The sequence below is a fragment of the Thermobia domestica genome, chromosome 8, assembly GCF_964235325.1.
Source record: "Thermobia domestica chromosome 8, izTheDome1.hap1.1, whole genome shotgun sequence".
Taxonomy (NCBI): domain Eukaryota; kingdom Metazoa; phylum Arthropoda; class Insecta; order Zygentoma; family Lepismatidae; genus Thermobia; species Thermobia domestica.
The window spans coordinates 19,526,790-19,549,736 of NC_137461.1; the positions used below are offsets into that span (position 1 = coordinate 19,526,790).

Here is a 22,947-nt window from a genome sequence, read left to right on the forward strand (position 1 = left end):
TTTTTCCATCTGCGTTCTTCCATCTTCTTATGCATTGCTTCAGTTATCCATGGTTTTCTCTGCTCTTTCCATCCTGTCAATGTTGTTGTGGAGTGTGTCAAGTAAAATTTTTTCCCAATTATTCTCTGTATTGTCAACCACATCGCCCATTGCACAGAATTTTTCTTCAGTTTCTTCTTTCACATCATCGTCGATATTTCTTAGTCGCTCCAAGTTCCGTTTTCGATTTCTCTTCCCATTTTTCTTGATCGACTTTAACCAGGTTTGCACTTCCGCCACCAGGAGATTGTGATCCGAATCAATGTGCGCTCCTGGCAGTGTCTTCACGTCTCGTACGCTATTCCTGGAACGTTGCTTCACAGAAATGTAATCGATTTGGTGGCGTTTCTTATCTCCTGGACTCTTCCACGTGTTCAGCTTGATTTTTCTTTTCTTAAACCACGTGTTCACCAATACCAGATCATGTTGGCTACAAAAATCGATAAGCATTTGACCTCGTTCGATTCTTCTACATAGTCCAAATGGCCCCACTATCTTATTCGCAGCTCCATCTTCTACTACGCTGTTGAAGTCACCCATTACTACGGCGTTGACCTTACCTCTTCCTTCCTGATGCAATATGTTACAGATCAGATCATACATTACTTCTATTTCATTATCATCATGGTCGGTTGTTGGCATATACACTTGTATTATCACAATATCCACTGGTTTTGCATGTAGTTTTACAAACATCAAGCGGTCACTGCAGTATTCCACTTTGGTTACACTTCTTTCTACTTTGTTCTTCATTGCTACCGTGACACCATTCTCGCCCTTATCTCCACCCGAATAGTATATTCTGTAATTTCCCAATATTCTCATCTTTACTTGGTAATCTCACTTCTCTCAAGCCCACTATGTCCACTTTACATTTGTCCATTTCCACTTTTAAATTTTCAACTTTTCCCTCACGTCGTCATGAAAGTTGTTGTTTTCTCCTCTGATGATTCTTCCCCTATTAGTCCCCACCCAGAGATTCGAACGGGGGACTGTTTTACCTCCGGATTTTTTTTTACCTCAGGAAGAACCATTATATTTCTTTATTATCCTCCTACGTCCCTTCTGGGAAAAAGATAGTGTTAGTATTCCCATTTCCTTTCCACATGTCCATGCCTTGACCATCTAGTGGTTCATTCGCCTTTTAGGACAGTTTCCCCTCCTAAGGCAAGAAGGTGCCCTGACCTCCACCCGCTCATCCGCCCTTCGAGAAGGCCGTTGGCACTTGGTAGAAGCTGACTCCTTATCTTGGGAGTCGGTCTGTCCCCACCTACGTTAGCCGCCAAACACGTTGCCCGCTTTCTCCCGCGAGGAGGTGTAGGTTGGGATTTTCCCTTCGTTTAGGATGAGACCCGAAGGCTTTTCTCAAACCTCTCCAGTACTTTTAGAAAGCAGAAATGCATTAAACTGGTAAAATAATGAGAAGAGAAAACGCAAAATTACGTTGGCTACAAACTCCGAATGAAATAACTATACATAATATTTCGTATACGTCAGGCGGAAAAATTTCCAAAACTTTTAGAACAAGGTGACGAGATTTTTTGAAAGCTAAAATTAAGGAACTTGAAGAGACGGGATCAACGAATTTAAGAAAGCCTATCAACCTAATGCTTATGTATTAAAAGAAAACTGACGAAACTGTTCTCACTGATACAGACAGCATCTTAAATAATTTTGACGAATTGCTTAACACAACCAAAAACGAATGCGCGTGGAGAAAGGAAAATATACACCGCAGAACGTTTATTCCAGAACCTAGCCGAATAGAAGTAGAAATCGCTATAAAGAAATTAAAGAAACACAAGTCTCCGGGTGTAGACGAAATTCCGGCTGAGTTAATTTTGGCTCGAGGCGAAAACTTGTGGAACAAGATACTTTTCTCCTTATCTGGTACAAGGAAGAATTGCCGCAAGAGTGGAAAGAAGCATTGTTCCAATTCACAAGAAAGGCGACAAAACTAATAATTAACGAGGCATTTCTCTTCTGTCACCATCCTACAAAATCCTTTTAACCATTCTATTAGCAAGATTGACCCCATACGGAGATGAAATTATTAGAGATTATCAGTGCGGATTCAGAGGAAATCGTTCAACTAGCGACCAAGTATTTACCATTCGACAGATACTCGAAAAGAAGTGGGAATACAATACTCCGGTACATCAACTGTTTATTGATTTTAGAAAGGTTTACGATTCTGTTAGGAGAGAAACATTGTACAATATTATATCAGAATTTGGAATACCGAAAAAGTTAAATGAATCCCAGAGTAAAGTGCGGGTAGGAAAATTTTTGTCCACAAGCTTCCACGTCGAGAATGGCCTGAAACAAGGAGATGCGTTGTCGCCATTATTATTTAACTTTGTTCTGGAGTATGCTATAAGGAAAATCAAAGATAGCAAGCGGGGCCTAGAGTTAAATGGGGTTCACCAGGTTATGGCGTATGCTGATGATGTGAATTTAATAGGGGATGACAGGAGAGCAATAGAAAGAAATACAGAGGTTTTACTAAACGATTACAGGAACAACGGTTTAGAAGTAAACGCAGAGAAAACTAAATATATGGAAGTTCGTCGGGATCGTAATACCGCACATTATGGATGCGTTAAGATATCAAATAATACTTTCGAATATCTAGCATCAGTATTAACAGACGAAAACCATATTCACGAAAAAATTAAATGTCGACTAAAAGCAGGGAATTCGTTACTATTCGGTTCATTATATATTTCGTTGTTGCGAATTCTGTCGAGAAATTTAGGCTTAAAATTTATAAAACAATAATCATGCCTGTACTGTAGGGTTGCGAAACATGGTTGCTTACTCTGCGGGAAGAACGTAGACTGTAAGTATTTGAAAACAAGATCCTGAGTTTGATATTCAGACCCAGGAGGAATGGGGAATAGCGGAAAGTTCATAACGAGGAACTACATAATTTATACAGTTTACCAAATATTGTTAAGGTAATCAAGTATAGGAGACTCAGATGGGCAGGTCATGTAGCTAGGATGCAAGAAAGTAGGAACGCTTTCAAAGCCTTAACTGCAAGACTAATCGGAAAACGACAAATAGGAAGACTAGGCGCAGATGGGAGGGCAATATTAAGATGGATCTCGCAGAAATAGGAATACAAAGTAGAAACTAGATCCAGTTGGCTAAAGATAAAAGAGGGTGGAGAGCTTTTGTGAACGCGGCATTGAACCACCGGGTTCCATAGGACATAGCGAGTTATGGTTTACCTAGTCATGGTTCAAACGTAATTTTCTTTATTAGAATGTTCCCTTTCAACCTGTACCACTCACATGTCCGTATCGTACATCTGAACCGGAAAAACCGGGAAAAACCGGATTTTTTCTGAAAAATCACCCTCACAACACTTGGACCCCTCGGGCCCAGTCCCGGTTTCACATAGGGATCTAAAAGAAGTCGAGAAGTATCCAGAGGTATACACGATTCGTATGCAAAGTTTCAATTTGATATCTTGAAAATTAAAGGCATGAAAAATTCTTGATTTCCCCCCCCCCCAAAAAAAAAAAAAGTCGTCCCTCCGCCGTGCTTGGTGCCGCCAAGTTGGCCATCCAGTTTCAAGACATCTGGGGTGTTCTTTGGTCTATCCTTGACTTGACCAATAAAATAGCCGGGCTTAAATACGTGTTAGAACCTAAATAAGCGATCAAAGACTAAACTACGCCATGGTACAAATGTACCATACATCCTAGAAGTGACACCTGAGTTTAAATGCAGTAGACCTGGAAGATTATCCCCAGGGTGCACGACCAAAATGTCACTGCACTGGACATTATTGAAGAAGTGCTCAATGTGGTACTCTGGGATCACCGGTCGAAGGTGAGCGTAACTGCGGAAGCTCTAGGCATTTCGATCTTGATCGATAACGAATCAGAATGCACATTTCTTAAGGATAACATAACGCGTTTTTATTTTTTCAGTTTTTTATATAATTGAACTGTATGTAGTAAATTCATAACCCTTGATGAAACATGGTTCCACACCAGAAACGAAATAGAAACTAAACATCAGGAACTTTATTTTCCACCTCTAAAGAATGTTGTGCGTGAAAGATCGTGACTTTTTTTTTTTAAATGAAAAAGGTGTTTCTTGAATTTACTACATTCCAGCTTGTAAACCTGTCACCGCTGAATATTATAGGTGATAAGATTTTCAATTAACTACAGGAAAAATAACTAAACAGAAAAAAATGCCGGGTTTATCATAGAATTTTGCATTACGAGGGTGATTCGCTTCAACATCCATCTTATTCACGAAATTTGGCCTTACCAAATTTCTCTTCCCGAAGCTTAAAAAAGTATCCCAGTTGAGTTCAGTTTTCTTCAGATTAAGAGTTTAAGCATGGTTAGAGTAATATTGTGTAGGCTAGAAAAAAAATTTGGTTATTAGAACCTAACTATAAAATGCATGTCCAAGAGGATTCATAGTTCGTCAACTTGTAGGCGATTTCACGAACTCTTGGTACTTCCTCGTATATTTTATTCTGAGAGCTTCTCTAATGACCCTCGTAGTGTAAGTGGTTCTTTAGAAAGCGACAGCAGTATTGATAGTGTATTTACTGAATTCATCTCGTATCTTGCCAGAAAAGTTAGTCCAGTTTACTACTTCGGTGTCAAATTATTCTAAAGCATTAAGTTTTACCCTTTAGAAGAGTGGAGAAATTGTGTTAAATTTGTGTAGGTGAGTAGAAATGTGTAAAATTTTCTTGTTTTGTAGGTTTACCTCCTTCCGGCAGTTGGCAGGATTTAAAGGACCACATGAGAGAGGCTGGTGATGTGTGCTTTGCTGATGTGTTTAAAGATGGCACTGGTGTAGTGGAGTTTCTTAGATACGAGGATATGAAGTACGCCGTCAAGAAGCTGGATGATTCCCGATTTCGCTCTCATGAGGTAGGAGTATGTGTTCTTTTTTGTTACCTCTCTTTTTTTCTTAATTTTAGATAGCTATTATTTTCCGTTAATATTTCAGTTGTATGAATAGAAACGTCCAGAGCCGTGATTTTAGCTAGCATTTCCTCTTCCTCCAAAGTTAATGCATTATGTAAATCCACTAAACTGTGGTCTGTATGCACACAATGCGGTCAGTTTATAACGCCTCAATATCTCCCATATTTGTACTCGGGGTTGGTTTTAAATTAAACGCATTGAACAGTCAGGGACAAGTTTTTTTTTTCCCGTTTGGTAGAATTTATTTTGATTAATGGTGGTATGGTTGGTATTTTTTGAGTAATTTTGGCGGTAACGTACAGAAAATTACATTCGTTTTAATTTACTGAAATCTGTACTCAAATTGCTCTTCTATTCTGAAGTTACTTACGAAACCAATTTCATCAAACGGAAGTAAACTTTCGTCACTGACTGTACATAAAATATACCTAGTTATATCATAAATACTGCAGGGTGTCTATTGGTCACGAATGTCACGAAAAAGTCACGAAATCAGAAGACGGTCATGAGTCACGAAATTTAGCTTTGGGGTCAAGATTTTTTTAAATTTTATTTTATTTATTTATTTATTAATTATTATTATTATTATTTTTTTTTGTTTACTGTACAAATGTAAGTACAGATTGGAAAACTTTGTTCTATAAAACGTCAAAATTCACCACCAAAAATGTCTATGGTCGGGTTTAGACGCTACCAAATCGCAAGCAAAGTACCTTTCTATCGCATGGATGAAAATTCGGCCTAATTCGCACCCAAATTCGCTCTTGAAAATGTTAGGAAATTTTATGATTTGGTAAAGAGAAGGTCACGAAAAAGTCACGAAATTTAATTTTGGAATTTTAGTAGGCACCCTGTACTGTCACAAGTTTGAATGTGAATAACACAGAGTATTAACACCAAGGCAATTTATTTAGGTCATGTTTTACATTGATATGTTGTACACCTGATGCACGAATCATTTTTCGAAATGTACCCCTTGGCCTAAGTTTGTAGTCCAACTGGTTAAGGTCCGGGCTGCCAGAAGGCCAATCAGCGGTAGAAATGAAGTCTGGGACGTTCCGTGCCAGCCACTCCTGGATTGTTTTCGCTTTGTGGCCTGGAGCGGAATCCTGCTGGAAGGTCCACCTTTCTCCAGGAAACATGGTAGTAGACAGTGGCTTCACTATATGTGTTAGCACTGTGTCCTGGTACGCCTTGGCAAATGTTTTACCACCTTTTTCGGAAAAATGCAGCTGGGTTGTGCCTGAGTAGCTCACTCCCCACCAAACCATCAATGAGACAGGATGATGTGCCCTCTGAACTCGTGGAGCTGTCTCAGCAGCTGCAGTGGACGACGTGGCATACACACGGTCATTTTGGGCGTTGTAGCCCTGCTCAATCGTGAACACTTTGTCAGTGAACAGAATCTTTCTGTGCAGATTGTTGGTGTAACGCCGCAAGTCTCTTTGATTTAAAGACTTTCTGCGACATTAATGTTTGAGTCAGAGCTTGACCAGTCTGCCTCTTATACGCCCGTAGATGTAGGTCACTCCTGAGCACACGAAACATAGAATTTCTGCTGATGTTTATTTCAGCAGCTATCACACTTTGTGTTCGTACAGGATTTCTTCGAATTCTTGCTGCGACTGCTTTCTGGACCTGTGGGGTTCGGACCTTTCGTGGTCTGCCACTCCTTGCGCGGTCAGCTGCCGTTCCAGTTTCGGTGTATCGCTGTATGGCGTGATACACGAATCTCTTGCTGATTTCTAGGCTTTCAAGAGGTTAAAAATCTCACCTGTTGTCTTCTCGAACTTGTATAGTGCAATTACTGCTACACGATTTTCGTAATCGCCCCACTCCATCAAAACTCAGTACAATATCAACGTAGGTCATGAACAGTCACACACACACACACTACATGCATCTTCCGCTTTATGCACATATGGCAGCACTGTGCCACTCCGGATGCCTACAGCGCCACTCCAAACTTTGTGACAGTATTTGATATAAATAGGTAGTATACTGTGTGATAAGTAAGGAAACGAATTGGTCATGTTTCACAGAATTTTGTTGTAATGAGGCGACAGTCATTATTTATGTAAATATTCTAAAATCTTGATAATATATACCTTTTGATTACAGGAGTAATTTTTTACTTGCAAAATTTTTAGTAACTTGCTGGATATTGCATTAATGAGCCAATTCTGAAATTCGTAATCGTTCCTTGTTTTCAAAATACATTAACAGCAATACTTAATTTTGTCTTACGTTAAAATGTTAAATTAAAAGTACTTTTCGTTTGTGGGATTTGAATCGCTAAGCGTTGGATAAAAGTAGTTTGAGACAGGGAAACTTCCACACAACTACCCAAAATTTTCAACTAAAACTGACCGTTTAGAGGAGTGGTCTTAGAGTGGCTCCTTTTGAAAAATCAGTTACCCATGACCAGCTTAGTCAAATTTGGACGTGCTCACCCACACCTGAATGCTTTAGGAAGTCGTAAAGTGCCTTAGGAAATCTTGCGCGAATTCGGGACGATGTTCTGCCTTCAGAACATGTATTATTTCTTCCTGTAATTCTTCAGTGAGAATTTCGCAGACGCTAGTTTTCGATATGTTCGTTCCCTCAGGTAACATTTTCAGGTTGATGATTGGTTCTTCAGCTACAGTTCGGTAAACTGCGTTCAGACTAGCATTTTCTGTTCAAGTGTGAGTCCGCCCTTCCTGTGCTTCAACTGTGAGGTGCAATGCCCAGTTTGGAAGTGCGTAAACCATTTCTACACAATTCTTTGAATGGTTGTTCACCCAGATATTTGAACAACTCGACGGAACTGAATGTTCTGCCGACATGTCATGATGAAAAGTTTACTTCATCCACACTTCTTTTCTTCGGATAAACTCACTTGCTGACGCATGTCGTGCTGTTCGTTCCTAGCCTCTACTCACTCAGGAGTTGCAATTTGGAATAGTTATCAGTAACAGTACCGCTAACTTAATCAAAATCACTGCTGGAAGGGTTTTAAGTGCACATTTTTTAATCCACTCTCGTATGAGGGATTGCATTAGAATTAATAGTGTATCGTGTAGTTTTAAGATTTTGGATCAGAGAAATGAGTATGAGAGTGAGCTAGTGTGTTGGAAATATCACTTGGGTGATGTTAAAAGAAGGCCATGATTTACATTATTACACGAGACAAAGTTGTACAAAAGAAGAAAACAAGTTCAAATATGATGATGAGTTCTTAAGGCTATTGATTTAAAAAGGAGGAAAATTGGAGGAGATTTAGACAATTTGTTTTAAGAACTAACTCTGTGACCTATGGAACCGGAAGTTCAATGCCACGTTCACAAAAAGTCTCCACTGACTTAAATCTTTAGCCAACTGGATCCAGGTTCTACTTTGTATTCCTATTGTGTAAGATCCCATCTTAACATTGTCCTCCCATGTGCATCTAGGTCTTCCTAGTGGTCGTTTTCCGATTGGTCTTGCAGTTAAGACTGAAAACGTTCCTACTTTTTCCATCTTAGGTACATGACTTGCCCATGTGAGCCTCCTAGATTTGGTGACCCTAATAATGTTCGGTAATCAGTAGAAATTATGTAGTTCGTCGTTACGAAGTTTCCGCTATTCACCATTCCCGTTCCTCGTGTGTGTGAGTGTTCGTCTCAGGATCCTGTTTTCAAATACTTTGTCTACGTTCTTCCCTCGGAGTGAGAGACCATGTTTTGCAATCATACAGAACAGGCATGATTATCGTTTTATATATTTTAAGCTTCAAATTCCTCGACAGAATTCGCAAGACAAGAGATTTTGAACTGATTAATAACACGAATTCCGTGCTTTTTAGCCCTTGAGAAATCAAACTTATTTGCTTTCGATTTCCAGCCATTTAGAAAATTGGCATTTATTTACGTTTTTTTAAATGGCTGGAAATCGAGAGCAGATAAGTGAGTCGTGATAACGGTATCTTATGTGAAATAATATTGTTTAGGGCGCTCTTGTTCCACATTTCGATTATCTTTATTTGAATATATCACATAAACTGTAAAATTAGTGGTATTTTAATTTCGTCATGATGAGACCTCTTAAATATGGGCAAACTTGAATGAACCATTACTAAAATAAAACTTAATGAAATAGTTATCAACCCAAGTAGAAAATTCACCCTTTGCTTCATGAAAGTAATAAGCATTTTACAAAAATAATTGCAGATAAATAATTTGACATTTATTTAGCGAACGTAGGTTAGTGAATGAGGTTGATGCTTTCTGATCGGGACACTCTAGGTTTGAATTTCTATGCCAAGCATCCTGACTGGTAAATTTCAATTCCAAAAATCGAGTGCCAGGGTATTTTTTAATACATTAACCTTGGCAGACTTTCTTGAATAATTATTTATTTTGTTGTTTTAGTGTAAAATGGCCTTTTCGCTTTAACTGATATTTTTAATAAATAAAATACATTATGTATAACACGATCATCGTGGCTTGAAAGTTGAGTACGAAACTGAAGTTTTAAAACATAAATAAACTGTCAAATGTGAATTGTATCTTAAGGTACTTTTATCAGTTTTCAAGCCCTCCTCACTGGTGTAGTGACTAACGCGTGTGTTTCTTGCACGACTTTGTGCGTGTGCAGTGAGCACAGGTTCGATTTCGGGTGGAAAAACACAAAAAATATTTTTTTTTTCACTCATTAATCATTTGCCTCTTTTAACCTAGAGGGCATAACCTTGGGACGTTAAACTAGAGAATTTCATTTTTCATTTCAATTATTTCCAATGGTTCCATTATGTTAGTCTTTTCTATTTTAGTTGCGATCGGACTATTTACGATCATGTGCAGTCATCAGTACTCAAGTGGCTTATCGCATTTGAAGCGAATTTGAATGTGATTTTTATCAGACTTGTTCAGAGTTGATGTTGATGCTTATTTGTTGTAATTCTCCGTTTACCACTATTACTGCAACGATTTGTTTCGCCCGTAAGGCGTTATGTGCATCACACAGTCTGGCAGTTCTTCATGCCGTGTCTTTGTTCTGTAGCCTTAATCAGTAGAGCAATACGAGCAAACTTTGGCTTCCTACATGGTGTCTGCCACACATATCGAGTGATTGTCTTTAGACACGTCTCTTATATTATGTACACTCATGTCTAAAATGATTGTCGCATATCTTTAACTGTCTTCTTGTACGGATATAATTTGATAATGATTTTGCAGGGTACCTTTAATACTGATACTATGTATAATCGAGAAATGTATATTTTGTAAATTTCATAGGAAAAAAATTAGAAATTCGAAAGTTAGAATGAGTAAAACAGAATGTTGCTAAATGGACAAGAAAATTGTTTTCGTTTTATTGTTCTTATTTACTGCTCTTTTGACATGAAATTTGCCACATACATGTCTTTGCCGATTATACAAATACTAACAGAAATACCGGGCGAATTCGTTATCAAATTATATTCCTACAACAACATATTTATAGACATGCAACAATAATTTTGGACATAAGTGTACCATTGACTAGACGAACTTCCTATTATCCAGTTTTGGTTGGTGGCAGAAGCAATCATACTAAGAATTGACGCAGTCATTGCATAAGGAAATAAAGTCCACTTTTTGATCAGTTTGGACAAATTTCATATTTGAGATCTCTACATGAATGTCCTTTGAGAATTTAGAAGATTGATCTCCAGATATAAAAGCTCTGTTTAAAGTGAAAAGAAATAGTGCAAATTTTTCCATGTAATTATAAGCATTCCTTATGAACTTCGTTTATTTTTCACATAACTTCGGAAATGTGACTTGATTCTTGTGCTCTGAACGCCCCCCAATCATCTTATTGAATATCGTATTAAAGAAAAGAATCTCAGAGGCATGTTTTCCCTCTGCTTTACATGGAATGTGCGTGAACTGATTTCTCTGAGGTGTATTCCATAAGTAGACATTACTTGTGGACTAACAATAGCACCCAATTTTATTACCTAAGTCATACGTTATCATCTAGCGTACTTATAATATATTATATTTGTTGGACGTCTCCTTACAACGCCGAGGCTATTAAGGGTCTTCACTACAGCGAAATTAAACTACAGCTAATTCTAGTGTTTTTCTGTAATATCTTCGAAACAAATAAAAATATTCGAAAAGCAGAAACGTAGTGAACTAGAGAATACGATTTTGCATGTGATACCATTATCACAACTCATCTATCTGCTTTCGATTTACAACTGTAGATAAATTTACCATTTTTTTGCGGGTTATGTAAATAGCAGTATAGCAAAAGCAGATAGGTGAATTGTGGTAAAGGTATCACATGCAAAATCTTATTGTCTAGTTCACTACGTTTCTGCTTTTCCAATATTTTTGTTTTGAAGATATTACAGAAAAATTCTAAAATTAGCGGTAGTTTAATTTCGCTGTAGTGAAGACCCTTAATACTTGGACCTACAGCTTAACGTGGAATCCGCAACAAATGCACTTCCACGGAAAATGGAATCCAAGGTCCGCACTTCTTTGATGAGGATACAACTTAACCTCTTAACCGCAGGGAACGCAACCTACATTGACAGTCTAAATCTTTACGCATGAACTATTTTTAAACTTATTTAGTGGCAGTAACGTGTTATTCAATATGCTTATATTATTTAAGCCAAGTGAAGTTAAAATTACGACGAAATAGAAAATAATATAGTTTACATATCAAGGATGCATTTCATATTTGTATTTTAACCTCGGCCTGACTGCTTGAGGGAAATGCGGCAAGATTTTGAATTTGTTTATTTAATAGCAGAAATGTCTGTTCTTCGCACGGGAATAATAGGTTTATTTGAAGAATATTTGTAAGATTTGTTTGAACTGCCTTTCTGTAGAAGTTGCGCCCAAGCGTGTGCGCTTAAATGGCCGCGCCCAAATGTCTTGGACACGGCTTCCAACACGTATGCATAACATAGTTTGGAAGTCTATTAAAAGAAAATCATTTTTCGTATTGCTTCGAAAAATCTATCTACAGGTAAATTTGTACACCTTGCAACACTGAATTGAAATGAAAGACTGCGGTTGGTAAGGAGATGTCTTTTACTTCGACTGTTGAAATTTTTCGTTATTTTCCTCGTAATAATATAAGAAGATAGCACTTCTTACCATTTCCATGGATATTTAGGAGTAGATGACAAAAGCGCGGTTTATTTCAATCGACGAAGTATTGGGTCTATTTTTTGTTGATGGATCCCTTCTATGTTGAATTTCGATCCCGATTACGTGGATATATTTTGATTGAAATCACTCTTATAGTGATTACGGTGTAGATAACAATGCATGTATTGACTTGTATAATGTAATCTGTAATTAGAAAAAAGACCTGTATCCATTTTCTGTAGTTTTGGGAAAAATAACTAAATTTTTTCAATAGCCAACTTTCTGTGCTCAACAGAGAACTTAACGGTTCGTTTACAATGTTGAAACCTTCGACTCCAACCATTTCTACACAAAAAGTTGCATATATCCCTTGAGAATTGGGAAGCTCATAAACCAGTTTTTTATTTATTTATTTATTTATTTATTTTCTTTGCATCGGTGGTGCATACAATTAATGTTGCAAGAATAATAATATAGTAAATATCACATTACTGAAGATAAAGATTGCTCATCTGGAACAATTATGCCGAATGCGTTGTGGTGACCATGAAAATCATGAGAAATAATTTAAAGATGTAAAATAATGGTTAAATTAAGAGTGGCCCAAGACAAGATTTAATAAGTGTTTTTCTTTTTCGCCCAACTTTTCTTAAGCGAAAGGAAGAGAGAATTAATGTTGAAGATATTAGAGTTGTATCATGAGATATAAAACTTAAGAAAACGTAGAACTATTGAGATAAACGTAACCTTTTCTTCCAAAACTTCTAAGCTGCCCTCTTTTTTTAAATAAAAATTCAACAATCACTTAAACATCAAAATAAAAATTCTATCGCAAACTTCAATAAATTCTCATCATTAGTGCGTTTATATATATATATATATATATATATATATATATATATATATATATATATATATATATATATATATATATATAAAAGGTAAAAGTTGGGTTGCTTCAAGAACTACATTTTTGAGAAATCATAATCTCGGTAGAAGTAAAGATGATTATTCAGTAAAATATTGCTCCCCTTGCTTTTAACCTGTATTGTCTTCTTTATTACTTGTGTCCGCACTTGAAGTGAATAAACGTCGACATTGTGTACTTTGTACTTAAAAATCTTAAATCGTTCAACAGCACTTCAGTCTTCTGTAATTGTTTTTGCTGCTTAAGTCGAAAACATCAGGACTAAGGTAGAGTTGAACGACTTAGTTTTTTGTGTACAGATGTTCACTTTTTTCACTTCAAATCTGGGGCCTCGAAGACTAGTGGTAAAGCGCCTATCTGGTGCATGGAGTCTGATTCGATTCCAGTGTGCACCAAAAAGCTTGATGGTGGACAAACGCCATGTGCTTCGGCTTTTTCTGTTAGAGAAAATTTATCAAAAATATAGTTATTCAAGCATAACTGATGAAGGCGAAAATTTATTGTTGAAACGTCTGCTATTGCAGGACACAGTTTGTCAGACGCACTTGTCAATCCAAAGATGATGATCGTCTGTGTGTCTCACGTGCGAATTATGAGAGCCTCCCCTCCCCCACGGCCTTTGGTTTGACAAAGAAAGATATTAACATCAGGGCATAAAATGTCAAAACCAGACAATATTCAGGATAATCAATTTTGAATTGGACAATTCATATACATGTTAAAAAATATCTTACCTTAAGACTTCGTTTGTGTAATGCCCTCTCTCTCTGCACGGAAGTACCAGTTGTCGATTGCAGTGCGATCTCTCGCGTTGACGTACTAGAAGACAAACAATTTCGATTGAGGAGGGGTAAATTTCAACGTTGTGAAGACTTCTTTCCATGTCCTTTGTGAAGACTTCACATTCCGTGTTTTTTCTCACTGGGTAACAATTATTTTAGTGCGGAACTGAAACTGCGCAGCTTTGAGAGTTTAGGCAGGAACCATTTTGACTGAACACTGGTCATCAGCCCTGAATTTCTAGTCGCCAAAGGAAACCTTGCGGTCGGAAATTTTGAGCCCTGTGCTATTGGCAGGGTGGATTTTTTTTTTTAAATCATGTTTGTTGATTTTTTGATTTAAATCAAATCTTTCTCCTCGTATAACACAAGTCGCGAACTGAAGAAAACAGCATTAGGAATTAGTATTAAATATTAATTATGACATTGAAGTGAAATTATTGGGGTCGAATTTTAAATTAATCTCCAGTCGTTAGCCTATTTTGATGCGAAGCAGTGTTTAAGCATTAAGTAAAAAGAGCAGCAACGTTTATCAATGAGACTTTTTTTTTTTTCCACAAAAGTTACTGATATATTTGGCACACACACATTTAAAAAAATCGGGTGGTCCAGAACTAGCTTGCGGCACAAAATACGTATAAAATACATAAATTTCGACTAAAGTTATAAAATTATTTTTTGTATCACATTTGTTTTCGGACCCCTCTGAATACTAACCTATTATCTGGGTACTAAGACGCGCTCACAAAAAAATTTTCGTCTTAAATATCGATGGTGATTTTTTTTCCGTTGGAATAGTTAACGATTTAGAAACTTTGTTAGGAAGAGAAAAAAAGCAGGGTTCCCCTGTTACTCGTTCAAAACGGAATTTTCCCTAATTCTTTGCATGGCACTCGTTTTCATACTGTGCTGTACATACATTTGAGTCTCATTGTATTATGATTATTATCTTCCGTAATGGAAATGACAGAAGAGAAATGGGATTTTACTTATTTTTCGCTTTAAATTAATTTATTTCGGAATTGATTTAAATCAACGCTTTTTATTTAAAAAATCAAGTGACTTAAATTATTTAAAACAGACTGATTTAAATCAATCCATCCTGGCTATTGGATAGTTATTTGAATGCTTATGTGAATGTTGAACTATATTATTACTTGATATACATCCTCTGTTTCATTAAGTAATAATCCTGTTTATTTTAACTTCTTCCAGGGAGAAGTGACGTATATCCGTGTGAAAGAAGATTATGGCAGCGGTCGTGGTGGTGGCGGCGGAGGTGGTGGAGGTGGTGGTGGGCGTTCCCGCAGTCGCAGCTACTCTCCGAGACGCCGAGGCTCCCCCACCTACTCTCCTGTCAGAAGAAGCTTCTCTCGATCCAGATCTCGATCGCGATCAAGGTCTTACAATTGAAAAGATACAGTGAAAAAGCATTAAAAGTTATCATGACGTCAGGAACACTTGTGGCTATGGATGGACATAGTGTAAGACTGCTTAACATTTAGTTTAAGTACCAGAAAAAAAAAAATGTACATAAATATAAGAGTTAATGCCTGACAAGGGTTACATTTAGTTAATTTCTAAAGCAGGCATTTCTTTCTTCTTTTTCTTAATTTGTTTGTGTTTTTAGAGACATTCCGATTAAGATAATTTCACTGGAAAGTTAGTAAGAATTGTATTTTAATTTTGTTCACATTTATATATAATCATATACATTGCACCTACAGCACAGTAAAAAAAAGAAATACTTGGTATTTTGAAATTAGTAGTGAAATATTTTGTGAAGTAATTGTACTATGTATGCGTGAAGTGTGATTGTGGGAGACCGTACATATCTTAATAGAACAAGGCACATGTGTAGAATTATAGTAAGGTGATTTTTTCAGTTGTTTCTGTGGTGTAATTGCTATGTAGCTGTTTCTAATGATGTTTTTTCTCTCTTTTATACATTACATAGCATGTAAGGATTGCAGTAACAACCTATGGATTTTAAGGATTAAGGATTAAAGCAATCATCATTCTCTGGTCTGTTATCTTACGGAATCCCGGAATCCCTTTGGATTTGTGTGTATCAAGGTGGATCTCCCTACCACATCTTTAGACAAGAGGATTGTGGACGGAGTTTTTCACACGGGGGATGGATATGCAAAGGATTTTCGTTAGGAATTTACGCAATGCGCTGCTGCCGTGATGGTCACTAAAGGATACGAGGATTGTGGGTTGGGTAGGCAAGTGTCCACCTATAAAGCGTATTTAACTATTAGTTTTGGCTTTAAAAGAAATAAATATATCATCTAACTGATGTTAGGTGAAAATAACGTTAATGAATTTTATGAACTTAATTAAAAAAATAAAATCAGCTATATTTAATGTTTTGTGTTTTTGCATACATTGTGCGATTTGATTTTGTAAAGTATAGATAAATATTTTTTTCTACGATTTCTTCGATCATAATTGTCTGTATTATCGCGTATTTATATCCACAGCTATTACATCAGTTGGTAGTCGTTTCTTTTACTTGATAAAACGTTTCTGCATTGTAATTGCAACTCAGTTTGTCTTATTGCAGTCCTACTGTTCTCTTGTATATATCGGGTTCCGGAAGGCTAAGAAAAGTGAATTTCTAATATCATTCGTATTTGTGACGTGAAAATTGTAATGATTAGGTACGAACTAGTTAGCTCGTTTATTTTAAATAATATTAGGAACATGGTTTCAAAAAGAAAATTATTTAAGCAGCTTTTATTGTGAATTTGGAACTAATCAGTAGCTAGTGCAACTAAATAACATTGTTCAGTGTTAAAAAGTTATATATGTTGAGTGTTGGTACATTTGAAGCATTAAATGAAAGTTCGCCGTTTACTGCAGAAATTCATCATTAATTTACGATTATCAAAAACTAAGAATCATGTCTATTTTTGCATATAAGAATTTAACTGTAGTACAAGAACATACAAATTTCCCGAACCTCGTTGTCATAATGGCGGTTTCTACGAGCACACAATGTATGCAAACGCAAAATAGAAATTCAAATCAAGCAATTTACAAATTAATTCGGAGAAATCTGTAAAAAGAATCTTTTCCTCATAAAATGATAATGTTTCCGTAATAGATTCATGTGATGGAACGATATGACGTGAGATTTAAAGAATGAATGTAATTGAAAAGTGAGCGAGGAATGCTGAGTTAAAAACCTTAATTTTTGTATGAGGCCAAGGAAGTCACATTGAATCATTACGGTTACAATTGATCAGTGCTTAGAGGAAATGACTTAAATAAAAATTGCATCCGAATTTAAATTGAAAAAGAAATCCTCGAAAGAATTTAACCTTGTTTTTTCTTTGTTTATACCAAGGTTGCAAGTTACAAGGTAGGATCTTGCTGACCCGACACTTCCCCAGGATAAAAGGAAAAGGATTTTCAGGATTAGGATTATCAGGATAACTTGTGGATATTGATGGGATAATAATTTTAAACTATTTTGTGTTGACCATCACGGATTTATAGTAGACTCGGGTTTTGCATGGATTCACTGAGGGATTCGTAATTGGATACACCTGGATCATAGGATCAGGAACAGAAACTAATGGATCACAGTCTCAGGATTCAAGTTTTCAGGATCATATTTCGAATTGGGAAAGAAAGGATAAATCAGGATTACGAAGCTGGATTACGGATCTTGGAGAAATTCACAAGGATTTTTGCAGGGACAGATAAACACGCATTGGATTAGGTATGTTAAACTTTAAGAATTCCACGGTTAGGGGGTGTTACTCTTCCCTTAATTTAACACTGTTCCGTTTTGTGTTGGGGATTATTTTTTTAATAATAAAAATCAAAAAGTCCCTTCCAAGATTTTTAGTCCAGTCTAGAGCTTCAGATATTTTGGTAATATCCTTAGGGCATCCGAGAAATTTTGCATGGATTAATGTGAAGCATGTCCATCCCAGTATTGGTATGAGAGATTTCGTAACGATCAAATAAAATGTTATGGTGAATCACAAAGAATTTACGTATTCCGTTAAATACCATTAAAAATATAAATTAAGAGTTTTTTAAAACTTCGAATGTAAACCAACGAAGGGTAAAATCTGTAATTTTAATGTTGGTCGTAAATGGTAATGCCTTGTATAAACTTTTAGAAATATAATAATAGTATATAAATTTGCGTTACTTTCGTGGTAACTGTTGGAGAGAGTTTTAATTTGTTTGACAGGCAGCAAGTGATTGAGATTTGCAGAAATTGGTAGCAGTGATTGATTACTATGCTATCACTATTTCTAGATTTCAGCTTTCACCCATATATTGTAGGGGAAATAACATGTTTTATGGAGTTTAAATCTTAAATTTATCGTTTGCGGAACATTTTTTTTCATTCATGTGTAGTGGTACTTCGGTATGCTACGTTACAGTCCAAACAAAATACAATGATGATTGAATTTGAAACATAGGTAGGTATTCATCACTTAGATACATTGTAGGTATGGATAATACTTGTTGGGATTTTTATATTGAAATTTGCTATCATAAAGTTAATTTTCCAAACCAATACAAATTGTGTATGATAGCCGCCTGTTCTGACCAAGCAAAGCAAAATGTAATGCTTCATTATTGATTCAGTTGTGATTCACCCTAAAGTATGGCAGAAAAAAGTCGGAAAGGAAATCATGCTTTTTTTTTCATTCATTCATTTTCTGTTTGTACGAGCGTATAGTGTGTGTGTGCATATGTGCGTGTGATTCTTTATGGGTATGTATGATTTGCATGCGTGCGTGTTCTTTTCGTTGTGAGTGTTCTATTTACAAAGTAAATAAAAAGGGTAAATGAAACAGACCCTCCGACCACCCTTCCCAGTGAAAACGTCTTTTCCCGCATTTAATACTGGTGTATAACAAACAAGGCCAGTTTATATTTTCTGATATATAATTGTATATTAATGAATTTTCAATATGAATAATACTAAAGAAATTTTATTGCCACTGATTTGTTAGAATGAGTTTACATAAAATATATATTTAAATATAGAAGTACAAAATATCAATAGGTCCAAATAAAAAAACGTTCAATTGTGGAAGGGACAACTTTAAAATATGACCTAGTACTCAGTATAGATTTTATTTTTAACAAGAATATGAAATAAGTTTCGTACGAAAGAATTGCAACAAGCTACTCTTTCAAGTGGTATACGTAATGTCATTTAGAGAAGTGTTGCAGAATTTTCATTAAATAAAAAGAATAGTGTTGATTTGGTGTGGGGATGAAATTGCTGTACAACAATATTGTTGCAGTTCTTTTCAAGTGATTTGGTCATTTTAATGAATATTCTCTTACAGTAACGCAGTCTTTTGCTAGTTCGATGCGAATGATTTTTTTTTTTATCTGCTTTTTGCATTGTAATAAAATTTACTTTTCAAACAATTTTGTGCATTTTTTATTTCGTACTTTTGTATTTCTTGAGTAGTTCTAGTTACGGAAAGAGGTTGATTTCTGAAAGTCAAAAGAAATACTGTTTAAGCGTGATCTGTGATATAACTAGATTTTTAGCCTGTTATTGATCGGCAGGCGATTATCTTAAATACTTTTTCTGTGCCTTTTTATGGTGAGCGTTTTTTTTCATTATTGTTGTAGATAGTCGTTTAGTTTTATGGCCAGTGCAGCGTTACGAGGTGGGAGTGTAGAAGTTGGCTTTTCAGTTTTGTTGGTAAATGGTTTGCGCATACAAAATTCAGATTTCTGGGTTCATCACATTTTTTTCCCCCTTCACTTCGTACAGTAAAACTTGGTAACTAACTAGGCCACCTCTCTTTTAAGTTGGTCATCTGTCTTCGTTGGTCTGTATTCTCTGGAACCTGCATTTTTCCCGTTAGACACACATTACTTACATGTATTACTCGGTAAGTACTTATTACTCGGTTTGCCACCTGTCTTGAAACTTGGGCGGCAGTGAGTGCTTGCTGGTAATGTTCATTTTACTGTTGTGTGTTCCAGGATGTCAGGAAACCAAAGAAAGAAAAAAAAAAAAAAAGGAAAACTTGTCAGTTGGAAATAACTTCTCCAAACATACGGCAAGTGGTGGTTCTCTTTGTAGTCAGAAACAATATTAAGTTACGTTGGAGCTATCATCGTTTATACCTCCAACCTATACTTAATGTTGTTTCTGACTACATATTCGAAATTAATGGTAATATTGTTGGATCGAGGACATCCAACACCAAGACGTGACATAGAATTAGTCTTAAAATCAAGAAGTCTGTTTCCAACAAATAAGTAGTCATTTGCAGCATGTATTAAAATTGAAAAAATAAATAAATTAATAAAAAAAAGAAAAGCAAACGAAAGCATTGAAATACAAACGTAGGAATATGTTGTAACGCAAAATTACTAGAAAACACTAACTTTATAATTTCATGTGTTTTTTCAAGGAATACTAGGTAGAATCACGAGTTGTCAAAAAATCTTACGTACACATATTGAGCAAGCCATGAGGTGATAAACATCTGATGTTAAAATAATATAGTTCAAGAATGATGAACAATGAAGACAATTAAGTGTGAATTCATGTAAAACATTAGGATTGGAGAATTCGTTGTCTTGACGTTGGTCTTAGATAGGAGTCTTTTTGCCGATGGTCTTCGCCCGTGGTTTTTCATCGTGAATATTCTGATTTTTAGACTTTAGGCTGTTGATCGCCACTCACAGTACAAGACAGTCTTGAAAGTTAATTCAGAGATAGACAAAATGTTAGTCGACGTTCAAAATTGTAGTCAGAGACCAACAGACAATTCTTAATCAGATCGAGACACCATACAGAGAAAGATAGAAAGAACACAGCATCCGTCAGGTTCATCGCCGCAGATCAACAGGAGTCCCCAGGTCCTCTCCGGAGACAAAGGAGGAGGCTGAGGTGTTCCAGCACCAGTTGGGAGTACAAGGTTAGTCTTGTTCATGTGTAATATTGCATTCCTTGGCAAATTGTTTATTCTACTAAGACACTTGAAAACACACCCACACTCTCTTCAACATTTCTAAAGAATTGATATCACATTAAACTCATTCAACCAAATGCGTTCATGTTCTCATTTGTGCACTACATAGCGAACCAAATGGGGTTAGGCTGATTTGGAGTTACTACTCACAATAGTGTAGGTGGAAATCGGTCACTCTCATTAATATTGAAAATAAGTAGTTTTCTCGCCCCTAAATCATACCAAAGAGAGGAGGAAGCGAAAGCATTTATCGTGATATATATATATATATATACATACAGTTATTTGGCAAAGCTGTAATCTAGATTGTGAATCTATTTCTTCTCGAACTATGACACTAAAATTTACAAAACACTTTCTGTCCCAACTCGTATACTCTTATTACTTTTACGATATTGCGGACAGGTGTATCAATAGCTTCATGATTCAGTCCAAACTGATTGAGATGTATTTTTGGTTTCATCACGCCTTCGAATCATTTTCGCCTTTGGGAAGCGTGTAAGAAGCTTGAAATAATTGAATAAATGTGTATCGAATACATGTCGCAAAGTACTAAAAAGGAATAAAATAATAGGACAAGGCATTTTTTTTTTAAACCAACCATTTAACAGACACTTGAGACATCGGAGGGGCAGGGAAGAAAGGAGTGAAAAGAGAAGAACATGGGCCTTGTTTTGCGTGGTTATACGTCGCAATAGACTGAGAGTGATTATTTCCTGATATGGTAATCTTAATGTTTTTTCTGCAAATACGTGAAGCGAAAGGTGTATTCTGATTGTGAAGTAGAATATTGTGTGAACTTAGAAAGTAAAGATGGTTAGTAATTTTATCAAAATCTTTTATTATAATTCACACTTTTTCTTCCGAGACAAGCTGGAAAAGAATAGCGTTATTTCTATAAATTAATTATGTTTGTTTCCATTGTATATTCTGAAAAAATTATTTCTTTCAAACCGATGGTTTTCTGCACACTTTGAAATTTCGAATTTGAGATACCATAAGTTGTATTTTCCACGTATTCAGTATATGAACTCTTCCGTAGTATATAAACTGAGAATAGTTTCATAAATTCGGCCTCGCGAAATCCGCAACGCTAATTTTGAATTCAACCTATCCTTTGAGAAGTTACACTTACATCTATCCTCATTCTAAGTTGTACTGGATAAGTAGTGAATCCAGTGAACTTCGCGTTTAGTCGGTCATTGATATACAAGGACGAACAGTTCCCAGGTTCACAAGAGGGAACCTTATCTATATCATCAACAGTAGGTTAATATGAGATAAATGTTTCTTGCATACAGAGATTCAGTACACCAAAAACTATATTTCCTAAATGTTCAGGGAAAGATTAAACACTTTTGTGTCAAACAATTCATTTCTGCGGACAGACTACGGCCGTGACCAAAAGTGCAAAGTGCACACTTGAAGGATGCACGCTCGATGTTTAGAAATGGAGTGCACATTGGATAGTGTACACTTCGTCAAATTAACTTCTAACTCGCACTTCGTGCCAGTGCCTTATCGTTGTGGAACATGGAACTATGATAAGAGTTTTCGTGAAGAACTTAAAAGAGAATTTCGTGTGTGTGTGTGTGTGTGTGTGTGTTAAAAAAAAAAAAATGCTTTCTTTTTTTTTTAGATGAATGCCTTTCCAGTTATATTAAAGATAAATATAGGGCATTTCCAGGTGTTCTGGACTGCCAGTTCGGAACACATTTTGCACTTCCAATTAATATCTTCGCTGAAATAAAAACTCCAGGATACTGTAACTTTGTTTAGCTATCAGGCATTTCAAGACCTTCATTTTGACTAAAATACGATTTCTGCTATGACAGTACTTAAATAGAAATTAATTATTGAAGTTACTGTTCCGGACTGACAGTTTTGCGACCTTAGTTTCAATCTGAAACAACTCATCATTTTAATTCTCTGCAAGTACTAATAATCAGACAGTGTCCCATATCACAAATTACAGTAGACAAGTGTATTACACCATAATTTTCTTGTATGAAGGTAATTTATAATAAAGAGGTATTAAATTTGAAAAGTTGTGTTCCGGACTGACTCTTGTGAAATAAAACTGATACTGGGAATTCGAGTGTAATAAGCAATAGTATTGTCCAGAAA

At 36.0% G+C, this 22,947-nt stretch overlaps 1 protein-coding gene across 4 annotated transcripts in view; it reads left to right on the plus strand.

Annotated features, from left to right (window-relative positions):
* SF2 (splicing factor 2) overlaps positions 1-19,252 on the plus strand; it is a 30,904-nt gene extending 11,652 nt beyond the window's left edge. Inside the window, exons 3-5 of one of the 4 annotated variants that reach the window (XR_014132635.1) lie at positions 4,780-4,958; positions 15,050-15,318; positions 15,792-19,252. Coding sequence is in view for 2 of the 4 variants with exons in the window: in XM_081768189.1 (XP_081624315.1) it covers positions 4,780-4,958; positions 15,050-15,247 (377 nt within the window). In the remaining 2 variants the exon portion in view is untranslated. Of the gene's footprint in view, positions 1-4,779; positions 4,959-15,049 lie in introns of all 4 variants that reach the window. The other 3 variants (XR_014132636.1, XM_081768189.1, XM_081768191.1) reach the window with 3 other exon arrangements.
* The last annotated feature ends 3,695 nt before the right edge of the window (positions 19,253-22,947 follow it).